The sequence below is a fragment of the Tachysurus vachellii genome, chromosome 10 (assembly GCF_030014155.1).
Source record: "Tachysurus vachellii isolate PV-2020 chromosome 10, HZAU_Pvac_v1, whole genome shotgun sequence".
Lineage (NCBI taxonomy): Eukaryota > Metazoa > Chordata > Actinopteri > Siluriformes > Bagridae > Tachysurus > Tachysurus vachellii.
In genome coordinates this window covers 2295001-2310000 of record NC_083469.1, presented here as the reverse complement: position 1 = coordinate 2310000, position 15000 = coordinate 2295001, and the positions used below count along the sequence as shown (strand labels likewise).

Below are 15000 nucleotides of genomic sequence, written 5' to 3'. Positions count from 1 at the left end.
CAAAAAGACATTCCTCTCGTGTGCGGATGACTGATAGGATTAAAACAAATCCTGCTGTTAAAGAGAAAAAAAAAAGACCCTCTGGTTTCCCAGGCGTGTCAATCCTCGTTCAGCGCTTTGTATCGTCGAAGGAAATTCACTCAAATTACTCAGAGCTCAGTTTAAGACGCGTTTTCTCATGTCTGGCGCTTATTCATTCGATTCCAAAAAAGGGTTTAACTCTGAGACAGAGATTCAAGTTGATTCCTGACCAGTACCGACAAATTCAGAGAGGCGTTTAAACAAACATGGCAGAACATCCAGAGACGGGGCGGCCTGCCAGCGGACAGACTGTGCTCAGTATTTCTTTATGGTGTGAATATCTGATTTACGACTCGTTCATTCATAAGTGCTTGGCAAAACGGCTCCAACCTCAAAGAGCAGGTCTCTGTGAAATTAAACCCTGAGCCGCTTTGTGGTGTGTACACCTGCCAGGAATGTTACAGGGAGACGGACATCAATGGAAGTAACGTGATACGACTTGATAAGAACTGAGATTTAATTCCTTAAAGGTGCAACGTGATTTTTTTTCATACAACATGGAAAATATACAGAATATACGACAACAGAACCTTTATCTCTTGAATATATTTATAACTGGAAGAATGGGTTCTTCCTGTTTTCCTCATTGGGTTCTTTTCATTAAATCCTTTGACATGCATCAATATAAAGGACCGGTTCTAGAATCCATACACTCTTCAAAATAAAGGTTCTTAAATGGTTCTTTGTCAGTGTGCATAGTTCTACAGTATGTAGGACTTTTAACAGCCATGAAACATTTCCTTTGCAGGATCTTTGTAGAACCAAAAAAAAGAGGCATTTTCACAGTGATGCCATAGAAGAACTATTTTTAGTTCCCCAAAGAACCTTATAGTAAATAGCGTTTAAAAAATAAACAATTTTTTTTAGTATCATAAAGAACAGTCTAAAGAAGCTTTCAAACTACAAAGAAAGGTACCATGGATGTTAAGTGAGTGAAAGTGATGTGACATACGGCTAAGTATGGTGACCCATACTCAGAATTTGTTCTCTGCGTTTAACCCATCCAAAGTGCACACACACACACACAGCAGTGAACACACACCGTGAACACACACCCGGAGCAGTGGGCAGCCATTTATGCTGTGGCGCCCGGGGAGCAGTTGTGGGGGGGTTCTGTGCCTTGCTCAAGGGCACCTCAGTCGTGGTATTGCTGGCCCGAGACTCGAACCCACAACCTTACGGTTAGCACTGGTTGAGAAACTGCTTGTTATAGCCACGCCCCCTTCCTCTTAACTCCACCCCAATCTCACTGTGTCCGAAAGGGAAAACATGGCTTTTACTGAGTGTCAACATTCAAGCCAAGCTCCTCCAAATGACATGGGGCAGAACTGGAATGAACAGAACTCCAAGATGGACAAGCTGGTTCGGGACCAGAGTTGGACGTATATTTGATCCTGAACGCAGTCTCTCTTTAACTCATGGAGGAATGTATGTGATGCTAACTAATACTGACCCATCCAGACTTCTCCAAACTGGCCCTGTCCCAGTCGTCTCTCCAGATTGAGCGACTCGCGCGAAATCTCCCACTCGTCCTGCCACCACGGCTTCTGTGGCATTCGCGTCTGGCACGGTTTTACCAGACGTGTGCACAAACCATCTGCATCTCCTGCATACAGAAAGCGAGAGAAAGAGAAAAAGGAAGAGAAAGAGTGAGAGAACAATACCAGGGGTTAAAGAATGAGATCTCTTTGATCAGAAAGGAAATGATACACAGCTTTCAGCATAAAGGTTTAAGCCACACGCTGACGGAAACCAAGCCAAGTGTTTTAGCTCTTTGATGACTTACAGCTCATGTAGCTTGTGCTGCACCAATTATTCCATTATACACGCGAGTGTGAAATTGTGGCCCCCAACTCACACACACGCCAACTTAAATACACGGGGCTACAAACAACAATGTGTATCATTGACATGTCATAGGAATGTCATAAAGGTGTAATTAATGTGTCATAGGCATGTCATTAAGGTATAGTTAATGTGTCATGCATGCCATAGCGGTATAGTTAATGTGTCATAGGCATGCCATAGGTGTACTGTAGGTGTATCATTGACATGTCAGGCTTGCCATAGAGGTATAATTAATGTGTCATAGGCTTGTCATAGCGGTATAGTTAATGTCTCATTGGCAGGCCGTAGGTGTGCCATTGACATGTCATAGGAATGTCATAGAGGTGTAATAGGCATGTCATACAGTATATAGGTGTCATAGGCATGCCATAGGTGTGCTGTAGGAATATCGTTGACATGTTAGGCTTGCCATTAAGGTATAATTGTGTTATAGGCATGTCATAGAGGTATAGTTAATGTGTCATAGGCATGCCATACGTGTGCTGTAGGTGTGCCATTGACATGTCATAGGAACTTCATAGAGGTGTAATTAATGTGTCATAGGCATGTCATACATAGGTGTGCTGTAGGTATATTATTGACATGTTAGGCTTGCCATTGAGCTACAGTACAATTAATGTGTCATAGGCATGTTATAGAGGTATAGTTAATGTGTCATAGGCATGCTGTAGGTGTGTCATTGACATGTCAGGCTTGTCATAGAAGTATAATTAATGTGTCATAGGCATGTCATAGAGGTATAGTTAATGTGTCATAGGCATGCCATAGGTGTGCTGTACGTGTGTCATTGAGGCTTGTCATAGACATTGTGGTAGACATGTCAGAGGCCTATCATTGACGTGTCATGCATGTCGGAGATGTGTCTTGTGCATGTCATACACATGTCAAAGGCAAATCATAGGCATGTTACTAACATGTCATAGGCATGATGAATGCATGTCATAGGCATGTCATAAGCGGGTCATAGTCATGTCGTAGGCATGTCGTAGGTATGTTATAGAAGTAGCAGTTGCATGCTATAGGCATGTCATAAGCGTGTCAGTGTCATGTTGTATCATGTCCCAGGAGCATTTTACAGAATAATATTGTCCTATTAATGTTCAGTATTCAGTGTTCATTGTACGTACGTGAGTAATGCTTGACCAGCTCAGACAGGGAGGTGAAGGCGATCTTGCCGGTGATGTAGAAGCCGCCGGCGTCCAGGTTGCGGATCCTGTAGTGCTTGATGACGTCGCCTTGATTGTGGTCCAGATCTCGCACAGAGAGAGAGAAGCTGCCTGTGAAGCAGAGAAACATTCAAACAAATGTTTTTCTCAGTGTGATGTTTTGCATGTCTCCAGCATGAGGGACCAGGTCTCCAGGTTTCATTGATCTGTTAAATGTCACTGTTCACTCATGTCACATTCGGCTTCAGCAGGAAGTGTGTCATGTCTTGTGATGCTGTCGTTACCTGGCGTGGTCTCGCTCTCTCTGATCAGGAACGAGCCCTGAGTGTTGCCAGGAGCAAGCAGTTGCCTCATGGCGTCGTTTCGGGAGAGATTCTTAAAAAACCATCTGGAATAACAACAAAAACAATACAATCATACACTCTTACAAAGAACTCTGGGGTTCTGTACATCACCAGTAGAACCTTGCTTCCTGCTCAAAATGGGTTCTTAATAGATCCCTTGTAGGGCGATTAATTAAATTTTTATTAATCAATAATTATTTACAACTGGAAGAATGCATAAGGTGACATGGGTGCCATTATTTTTGGAGTTCTCTCTCTGTGTAAATGACACTCGAGATGTTTTGAAAGGACAGGACAGTAAATAAGAATTAGAATTTAGAATGTTTATATAAAGACTTGATCCTTTGTTCTATTTGTGAAGGAAGTGTTGTTTTTGGGTTCTGTGTAGAAGCATTCAGAGTGGATATAAAGCTGGAGGCCTCTCTCACTCTCACACACTGTCTCTCTCTCACACACACAGTCACACTGTCTCACTCTCACACACACAGTCACACTGTCTCACTCTCAGACACAATCACACTTTCTCACTCTCACACTCACACACACTCCAATACACTCTCTTACGCTTTCTCACACACAAACACACACTCTCTCTCTCTTACTCTCACACTCTCACACACACTGTCTAACTCTCACACACAAACTCACACTGTCTCACTCTCAGACACAATCACACTGTCTCACTCTCACACTCTCACAGACACTCTAATACACTCTCTCACTCTCACATTCTCACTCTCTCACTCCAGCTGTTGAAGCTCAGTGTGGTTTCCTCCCCTCTTTCTGTCCCACATTATCATCTGGTTGATCAGTGAGGGAGTGGAGAAGCCTAGTGACTGTCGTGATGACATTTTGGGGGTATTTCCGAGGTATTTCCTCACTCGCCCCTGCAGTCACCTCCACCATTCCAGTCCTCCTCTGCCTCGTGTTCCTGTAGTATAATTACCTCGAAACATGACCTGAACAACCTGACATGGAGAGTGGAGGTTTGACTTCCTGTTATAGTCAGAAACATTGTCCTGTTACTCATCTAAGGACTCTCCTTCACCACCACACACACCTCTACACACTTCTACACACTTCTACACACTTCTACAGTGGATTGACTAACGACTTATCTCTGTTTCCTCTCGATGGCATCCTTGTTTTGTTTCCATCACCCCAATCTTTTCTGAATCCAAATCTAAATCAACGAAACTTTATCAAACGGGACGCAAACTAAATTATCTGTAAAACACGAGATGTTAACTAGAATCCAGTCAGTTGGGAACCATTTCAGTTCCAGCCTGAAATTTACTGAATATTCTTTACTGAAATAAATTTTAGTACTTGAATTATTATTTTTAAAAATGTATTTAATGTGTACTTACAACTATCTGTGTTATAAAAGTATAATAATAATAATAATAAAGTGACAAATAACAAGAAACAAAAATGATCTTCTACAGTAGTTTTAGGGGAAAAATATATATATTTATTTTCAGAAGGAAGTCAAAATGATAGAATTTCATTTTATATTATTTATTTATTTATTTATTTATTTATTATGAATGAAGGAATGAATTTATTTATGTATTTAATTATTTTAGTTTGTGTTTTTCTGCTTAAATATTTTCTTCTCCCAAAATGTACACAAATTTGTCTATTAAAGATTAAAGCACAGAACTGAGGATAAAGACGATGAGGTTAAGTTTGTACACTTTGTGTTTATGTTCGTTGTCTGTTTAAAGTTGAGACGCTGTGCATTTATGTGCTGTTGAGGTGGTGGTTTTTGTTTTCACTTGTGAGCTTGAGCTTATTGCCTTTTTGCATACAATAGCTGTTACGGGTGTGTGTGTGTGTGTGTGTGTGTGTGTGTGTGTGTGTGTGTGTGTGTGTGTGTGTGTGTGTGTGTGTGTGTGGCTTGACGTACGGTTCCGTTTCCATGCTGTTGAGTTTTGCCACAAAGTTGCGTGGCACGTAACCCTTCTGTCCCGTCATCAGGGACTCGGCCATGTACCACTCAGGATCATCGCTGAAAAAAAAACATAAAAGATTTCTTTTCATGTTTAATGTTAGTACATTTGACGATTGACAGTGAAAGTGACATGACATACAGCTAGACAGTTAGTCATGTCATTAATACACCACATCGTGATGCACAGTTTCCACAGAAACAGGAAAGGTCCTTAATCATCTGTTTAATTAAGCAAATGAAAATGGAATGTTCTGTTACTGTGGCAACACATATTTATATATATATATATATATATATATATATATATATATAAATATTAATGCACATTAAACATGATCCATAAAAAAAGAACCGTAAAAATGTTTTAAATATTTTTAAAATGTATATATATATATATATATATATATATATGTATTAATACATACACAGTAACCAAAAATTACATCAGAAAATTGCACATAAACAAACAAACAAACAAACAAACAAACATAAATAAATAAATAAATAAATAAATAAATAAATAAATACATTTATGTTTAAAGGTGAAATATTGGTTATTTAAAATATAAATATATTATGAATATTTAAAAAAATAATTAAATGTTTAAACTTTGCTGTTAAAATGAGTAAAGGATTAAATGTGAGGTAAAAGTGAGCTTCAGAGCTAAAATCACCTACAAATGACTTAAAATAAAGAGGTTCGTCATTAAAAAAGTGTTTAATCATTATAAAAACTGTTCTGTTTAGTTTGTTTATTGTTCTTTCTAAAAGAAGTTCTAAACTTTACAACAGTCTTTAAAGAGATAAATTGGTGTTTCTGCATTGCTCTGATCGACTCTACTCTCCGTTCTTTAGCCGTATTATTAGGAACACCTGCTCTCCTGCTCCGTCATGCACTTATCTAATGGTCTGATCTCGAGGCAGCTGTGAACCTCATCAGATCCTGTTGAGAACTTCGGTTAGAGTTTCCATCGCGATGATGAAGAATGACAACTTTATCTGTGGTATTATCATAGGTGCCAAGCTGAGTGTTTCAGAAACTGCTGATCTTCTGGAATTTTCACACAACACTTTCTAGAGAGAACAGAGCTGGAGACGGTAAAGCAGCGTGTTGTCGATGAGAGAGGATCATGGGAGATCAAGCAGACAAATAAACTCAAGGAACCAGTATGTACTGTACAGCCAGTGAGCTTTGACAGGAGACGTCCACGCTGATAGACGTACACTGAAACTTGATTCAGGACAATTGAACTGAAGCTCCTGACATGAGTGTACACATTGCTTGCACCCGATTGGCTGGCTGGATAATCACATGACTAAGCAGGTTTACAGGCGTTCCTATTAAAGTGGATGATGATGAGACTCTGTCTCCACCTCCTCAGCATAAAGCGCGTATTAATTATCATCTTACTCGTTGATGATCTTCATCTTCTCGCCTTTCTCGAAGCCCAGGTCATCAGCGTGGCACGGTTTGTAGGTGTACTTTGCCACCACTAAGTTATCTACGAAAAAGAAAGCAATAATTTCTTAGCGCATTTATATCTTCGTGAAGCAGAGTCCCAGTCACTGCTACAGCAATCTGACAATAATTACTAATTAATTTATTTATTAAACAATGACATGTCGTGCTTTTTGTCCATTTATAGGTGCACTCGATGTTGTGGAAAGTCTGAGAAAAAGGTTAGACTTGTGTTATAGAAGATAGGAACAAACAGTCTTAAAAATTAAATGAGATTAATAATAATAATAATAATAATAATAATAATAATAATAATAATAATAATAATAATAATAATAATGTCAATAAGAAATCACACTGTGGAAAGTCCTCCATCCTAAAGGCTTTCCTGTTGCTATAGAAACGCTAACCTATCAGAACGAGCGTATTAACATAAACCCTGTGATTTGGAGTCACTGTTAAACCGACCAATCAGAACACATATTTAATAGATTTTTTTGGGTCTGTGTCAAATTTATTTATCAGACTCTAAAAGGGGGCACGGTGGCTTAGTGGTTAGCAAGTTCGCCTCACACCTCCAGGGTTGGGGGTTCGATTCCCTCCGGTTTCCTCCCCCGGTCCAAAGACATGCATGGTAGATTGATTGGCATCTCTGGAAAATTGTCCGTAGTGTATGATTGCGTGAGTGAATGAGTGTGTGTGTGTGCCCTGTGATGGGTTGGCACTCCGTCCAGGGTGTATCCTGCCTTGATGCCCGATGACGCCTGAGATAGGCACAGGCTCCCCGTGACCCGAGGTAGTTCGGATAAGCGGTAGAAAATGAATGAATGAATGAGACTCTAAAAGTCCAATCTAGAACAGAATTCTGATGATGCGACTTATGATGATCAGCGATACAGCAGATCAGAACACTCAGCTTGCGATGTTGTTCGTCTCACCTGGTAACGGTGAGATCGGCGGTGGCGTGTAGTTGATCGGGAGCTTCGTGTCGTCGTACGGGATCTGTAGAAAAAAAAAACCCAGAAGAGTAAATGATACACCAATGGAGTCCAATTCTAATCAGGTTTTCTTCTGATGCTGAGAGGAACCTGTGTGTACGGCGTGTAGCAGCTCCGCCCCTCACCTTTGACCTTTCATTTACTGATGGTGAAAGTGTAAAGAAACTAAAAATCAGTGCTGTGATGTGACCTCCGAGCTTTTTACTGTCCTGTAATAAAGTGTTTGATTCCTCTCAGTGTTTGATTCCTTCCTCTTAGATCACCAACAATCAAACATTTCCTTTAATAGAAGAACAACAAATATACACAACACCGTAGGTTTTATCCTTTTATAGTTACTTTCACACGACTTCTTGCTCACTATAAACATTCAGGTCATCAACCCTGAGACTGAAGACTCCATCGCTATGCTGTTGCTATGGAGATGTTAACGACAAAGCTAAACGGTAGTAGACGTTTATACGTAGCTACCAGATTAGCGTGTCAGATTGTGATCACTGATAGCTAATATCACCGTCTTGAAGCGGAATTTCTTGATTTATTTATTAATAGTTTTAAATAGTGGGCGTGGCCTAATGTCTAGCCCCTGGGTAGATGATTATATAATGCATTTTGTTATTTTAGACCTTTAAGCCTGGAGGGAAGTGTGTGATAAATGAGTTAAACAGACAGATTGTACAACACAACAAAAGTCCTGGACTTGTGCTGAGACATGCGGAGCGATGAAGAGGAGGAAATCGTAAAAGGTGTTAATTTCAGTTTGGGGTTTTAAACTGGATCGCAAAGTCAGCTGAAAAACACCAGGAGCAAGCAATTAAATATTGAAACTGAAACAGGTGTGTGTGTGTGTGTGTGTGTGTGTGTATGTCAGGTATCAGCTTTTCATAAACATTTTACTTCAAAAACATTGGTTTTCTTTTGATATGGAGTTTTTTTCATGAGTTTATGTGAAATATTCTTCCAGTTACTGTGAAACCACAGGCTCTGTGTGTAAACTGAGATTTCTCTAAAAGACTGCAGTTGAAAAATAAACAAATAATGAAAGCCAGACTATGATTTTGAGGAAACGTTAATTCACCAACTTGTCCAGAGGTGAGGTGTGTAATGACGTTTTCATACAAAGACTTTCTTTTCGAAACATTTTCCTGAAATTGCTCTGAAGTCTTTAAGACGTCTTTAAGTGAAGGCAGCAAATCAGATCTGCTTCACTCGCTCTCTCGATCGTGTAGCTTCTTCTCACCGCTATGTTTTCTTTTCTTCGACCCTCTTCCGTTCGTCTGTAACGCCACTCCTGCACCCCTTCTCTTTCTTCTCTCTCTCCACGAAGAGACCACAGAGCCGTGCAGCATGTCAGCATCCGCTCTATACGTCTATGTGCTCTTATCCTCAGGCCTCACACGCTCTAAAATTAGCAGCTTTCTGGCATTGTGCGGTTTTTTTCTTATACTACAGAGTTACTACTTACAGAATACTTTATATACCTTTATAATTACATTGAACCCCTTTTCACTTATAGGACGTTTTTACTCGGTATAAAGAAGCCGCTTGATGTCGTGTCTGTGAGTCTGATCTAAAGTGAGTCTGATCTAAAAAGTCAGGACTCTGTTGTTCTTTCAGTGTGTTTTAGACATGTGTTTTTCCCTCTGTTGATGATCTTACACTGAATTTTAGTGTTGAAGAGAAATCTGAGATGATTTTTAGATGAACAAACACTCGGAGCTTCTCAGAGAGCAGAAATGGGTTTGATAAAAAAAAAAACTGATCTTTTCTATGAAAATCACCTGTAGTATTGTAGAGAAAAACAGAAATAGTGATGAAACTCTACACATTCTTAAAGTCCTGAGTGTTTACTTTTATATGAGCTTCATATTAACACCACTGTGGAGTCAGACGCGAGGAAGACGTTCAGTAGTCCACATGGACAAGAGATAGATAGATAGATAGATAGATAGATAGACAGACAGACAGACAGACAGATAGATAGATAGATAGATAGATAGATAGATAGATAGATAGATAGATAGATAGATAGACAGACAGACAGACAGATAGACAGAGAGATAGAAAGACAGACAGACAGACAGGCAGATAGATAGATAGATAGATAGATAGATAGACAGACAGACAGACAGACAGACAGACAGACAGATAGATAGATAGATAGATAGATAGATAGATAGATAGATAGATAGATAGATAAACCAATAATATACATTAAATAAAGAATACGTGATTCTTCTTCTCGGTTGTATGTACTGTACGTGATGTACGTGATAGAAAAATTCACGCCAAACCAGACCCACATCCGTGAGACACTCGAATGAAGCCACATTTCACAGTTAAACACATTAAACCCTACACAGACAATATGAAAAAGACTCAACACAAAGCTCCACGATACTGTTACTGTTCACCGCAAAGTATCTCAAAGTTATAGTTCCGAAACTCCACGACGTACCTGGTTCCCCGGAGGAATGGGGCAGTTGCAGTGCTCGCAGATCTCATCATCAGGGTGGTAGGAGAAGCCGTCATCCGAATCGTAAGAGCTACAGTTTCCCATGGTCTCTGAAGAACAGACAGAAACATTGTTAAACAAATCAGACACTAAAATACCATTTAATTATTCTGAACATTAGGGAGATGTTTAGGAAGGAGTCTCTAGTGTCAGTGCTTTTTCAGAGATTTTTCATCTCCACCAAGTTTTTAATCTGTTGTTATTTATTATTTCTTCTAGAGAGAGAGAGAGAGCGTAAAGAGAGGATGAGGCGAGGAAACCGGACGTTTATAGCTGCTATAACGTAAATGATTTGTTTTTCCGGAGCATTCCATTACATGTAACTATTTATGGACGAAATGTTCGATTGTGATGTTAAATGAATAAGGAATTTTAATTTGAGGGGATTTGTAATCTGTGGTGTGAGAGAAAAAAACATTTCAAGTAAACAGAACGTGTTTAATGAGGAATCTGTAACTCCGCCTCATCACGCTGTATTCCGCCCCTCAGGCCACGCCCTTAAAGTCTGAATGTTGAAATGTGGAAGTGACGTGAATGAGAGCTTAACGACGATGTTTAACAAACTGGTGTAAAGATTCAGTCCTGTTATGTAAATTTAAAGAAGGAAGTGTGTCTGAGCTGATTGGAGTAAAATTTTGTAAAGTTGTAAATTCTATATTTGACTGAAATATTTCTTTAACGTATGTATGAACTTGGGCAGTGTGCGGTTTTAAAAAAACCCCAAAACTTTTTGTTTCATTTTATCATTTTTATTATGATGTTATTATTAATATTATTATTATATATTATTCTTTATTTTTTTTTACATTTTGGATGTCATCTTCCTAGCTTTGTCTCCTGCTTCCTGTATTTTTTCCCTCATCTTAAAGCTTAAAATATAGTAAATAAATTCTACTATAATAACCAATATATATGGGATAAATATCAATATCAGCTGATAGTCAGGTTTTCAGTAATGTTATCTGAATTATTTTTTTTTATTGTTCCATCTTAATGTAAAACCTGAATAAAAAAAAGGGAAAGAAAGAAATAAGAAGAATGTCATTAAGCTGAAGATCTGATTTGTAAACAGAGACGCAGCTGGGTTTTATTTCGATGTCAATACTGATGTAAATACTGAAGTATTGAATCCACACTACTCATGTGACCCTCTGTATATATATATATATATATATATATATATATATATATATATATATATATATATATATATATCCTCTTAGAGTAAATAACTAATCCCTAATAACTAAAATAACTAGTTCACGACTCTCGGAGATCTGAATCTGTGAGAAACTTCTTGGTCGGGTCAGGAGCAGGCTGACCTTCTCGGTTTGGAGTGTATTCAGGGAGCGAGGGTTCACGGGTGAGACTGAAAACACAACTGGAGTCAAAAGTTTCCACAAGAAGCTTCTCTTATGGAGTTCAGGCCCAAAATAAAGAGTCCTGAGAGAGATGCAAGGTTAAATATCTGTGTGTGTGTGTGTGTGTGTGTGTGTGTTGGTTGTTAATGAGTTTCTCTACATCCTGTTACTTTCCTGAGCTGCTCTATGAGCATGTGAAGTCCAAAAGAGAGGAAGTTAAACTCACGAATACCAGCGTCACATTCCCTAAAATCAGGTTGTGTTGGTTCAGAGCTGTTATTACATTCCTCAGCTTTGTGTTCTCACAAAATATTCAGTATCTGTTACAGGGCTTGTGTTTGTTTTACCTCTGACAAAGTCGTGATCTTTAATAATCTGGAGTCATGATGATACTCACCGAGGCTCTTCTTTCACTTATGTTTATTCTGCACAGTTTGTGTGTTATTTAATAGTTCAGGAAACTTGCTTATACCAATAGACTTGTGTATGCAGCAAATCTGCTCGAAATTGCAGGGTTAGCCTCTGGCTACGAAAGCTAATCAAAACAGTACAATTTGTAAATATGTACTGTGTAAAAAAGTAAATAAAAACAAATCCCTTTTAAGGATTTAGTCATACAATTACATATAACTCTAACTAGAAATCACCCAAAAGACAGTCTAGTGCTAATCAGCTCTAGAAACTATGCTAGCTAGCTAGTTCTTTCCTCTACATGTTAGTGAAAAATATCAAAATAAATAATGTTTTTTAAAAAAATCCATAATATAATAATAAGAAGGAAAAGAAAAAAAGAAACCTAAAGTCAACTTTAAACACCTTCATCTCCACCTCATAGCTAGTTTTATGTAAACCACAGAGAAGGTATGCAAGCTAGCAACTAGCTAATAGCTTAATAGCTAATTACATTGTGTTTTGGTTCATTACTACAAAAAAAATAAAAAATCCAGACACAGACTCTGTAATGGTTACTCACTCTCACTCTCTCACTCATCTTCTACCGCTTATCCGAACTACCTCGGGTCACGGGGAGCCTGTGCCTATCTCAGGCGTCATCGGGCATCAAGGCAGGATACACCCTGGACGGAGTGCCAACCCATCACAGGGCACACACACACTCTCATTCACTCACACAATCACACACTACGGACAATTTTCCAGAGATGCCAATCAACCTACCATGCACGTCTTTGGACCGGGGGAGGAAACCGGAGTACCCGGAGGAAACCCCCGAGGCACGGGGAGAACATGCAAACTCCACACACACAAGGCGGAGGCGGGAATCGAACCCCCAACCCAGGAGGTGTGAGGCAAACGTGCTAACCACTAAGCCACCGTGCCCCCCCCCGTAATGGTTAATAATTGAATAACTGGAATTTCCTTAATGAGTTCATTCAAATAACTTTTCTACTAAAATCACCAGAATAAAATACGTCCATCTTTCACAGCTCTAGATGATTACAAACCCGTCACCTAACTACTGTTTACAAATCATTAGGAACTCATTAAGTGCTGGAGATCAACGAGTTAAACGAGGAAGGTGTTTATTTAAGAATTAAACACATATCTAATGTATGGGATGAAGTTATATGAAAATAATAAGGGACAGATGACATATTGAGATGTGACGTTACTGTTACCACCAAGGATATGATTCTTTTCTATAGAAAGGCATGATGACTGTTTTAATCCTTTTGTGTGAAAAGATTTACGATAATATTTTTGTTAAAGAACAACAAGGCTTTTTATGGTTATGTTTAAGGTTATAGATAGATAGATAGATAGATAGATTGATAGATAGATCTGTACATATATATAAAATGTGTGCATTATGTACACTGTATGTATTTTGTTATGAAATGCAAACTAGTTCTCTCTCACATTCCCTTACATCTTATACTTTTTTCTTTCTCTCTCTCTCCTCTCTCGCTCACACTCTCTCTCTCTCTCTCTCTCTCTCTCTCTCTCTCTCTCTCTCTCTCTCTCTCTCTCCCTTATTGAAGTTAATAAGACATACAAAACACTTCTTCTGCCCTGAAGACGTCATAAGACTTTACCTCAGACTGTGGCTAAGAGCTGAAACTGGAGACTCCTTCTGTAAATGTTACATATGAAAATCTTCACTATATCAAGCGATTATAAATTTGTTAATCTGTCGTACAGACGTATTAGAAGGAGCGAAGTGTTACTCTAGAAACCTTTTGAACACGTTCTGACCAATCAAAAGCTCTCGTACTTTCTGTACCGACGATGATGATTATTCTCTCAGTTATGTAAAGACAGAACGCTCGACGTCTGGAGCTTAACGTTTGATTCTGTGGAGACGATTTAACACGGTTAAGGAAATCCTTCTCTCTGTCTGTCTGAATCAGAGCTCGGCATTTACCGTAACATGAAAATGGAAAAAAGCAGAGACAACCGTGGGCGTCGATTAGGGGGAATGGGATGTGATGAAAAAAGATCAAGGTGTTTCCCGAAATCATGAAAAGTAGCGTGTGCATTTTTCAAAACCCACTGCATAGGTTTCATTTCATATTCAACTGAAATCAATGATGTACTTCATAAAGAGTCGTGATAGAAAGGACCCAGGCTGAAATGTTCAAAAATTTAGACTTAAAAAAATGTTTTTTTGTTAAATGACTTCATTTTGAAGTCAATACATGCGAGAAAAGTGATGAGGTTTTAACTGATTAAAAATAAAATGAAAATAAAGTTGTTGTTTTTTTTTTAAACCTCATGGTCCTTACTTTATTTTACGTTACATTACAGTCGTAGTCAGTTTTATCGGTTGATTTGATGATAATTTATTTGCAATGTCATAATTTAAGTCTATTTGTAGAGGGTGTGTTAAAAGAATTCAGGTGTTTGTGGAAATCGATGACGTTCCGCCCGCTTGCACAGAGCCGTGACGTTACCTGATGGACAGGTAAACGTTGTTAAAGGGAATCGACGTTGTGTAAAGTGTGACCTAGATCTGAGATCTGGGAAACCTGCAATCGGTTGCCAGATGTTTGACGTGATAGTTTGATATTTACAAAACACACTCATCCTCTTTTATATAATTGTATATATATATATATATATGTATGTGTGTATACGTATATATATATACATATATGTGTGTGTGTGTGTGTGTGTGTGTGTGTGTGTGTGTGTGTGTGTATATATATATAAAGGTATATTTATTTGGAACAAAAGTGTTTATAAAAACTGCTCATTGTCAAAACTTTCAATTTTTCAGAACAGATGAATTGTAATAATAATCTTTTATCTT

At 38.5% G+C, this 15000-nt stretch overlaps 1 protein-coding gene across 1 annotated transcript in view; it reads right to left on the bottom strand.

The window, feature by feature from the left end:
• lck (LCK proto-oncogene, Src family tyrosine kinase) overlaps positions 1-15000 on the bottom strand; it is a 31848-nt gene that overhangs the window by 15366 nt on the left and 1482 nt on the right. Inside the window, exons 2-8 of the mRNA XM_060879045.1 lie at positions 10312-10418; positions 7794-7857; positions 6808-6898; positions 5352-5453; positions 3380-3483; positions 3057-3206; positions 1535-1687 (exon numbers count right to left, since the gene is read on the bottom strand). Coding sequence (XP_060735028.1) covers positions 1535-1687; positions 3057-3206; positions 3380-3483; positions 5352-5453; positions 6808-6898; positions 7794-7857; positions 10312-10413 — 766 coding nt within the window. The 5' untranslated portion in view covers positions 10414-10418. The remainder of the gene's footprint in view (positions 1-1534; positions 1688-3056; positions 3207-3379; positions 3484-5351; positions 5454-6807; positions 6899-7793; positions 7858-10311; positions 10419-15000) is intronic.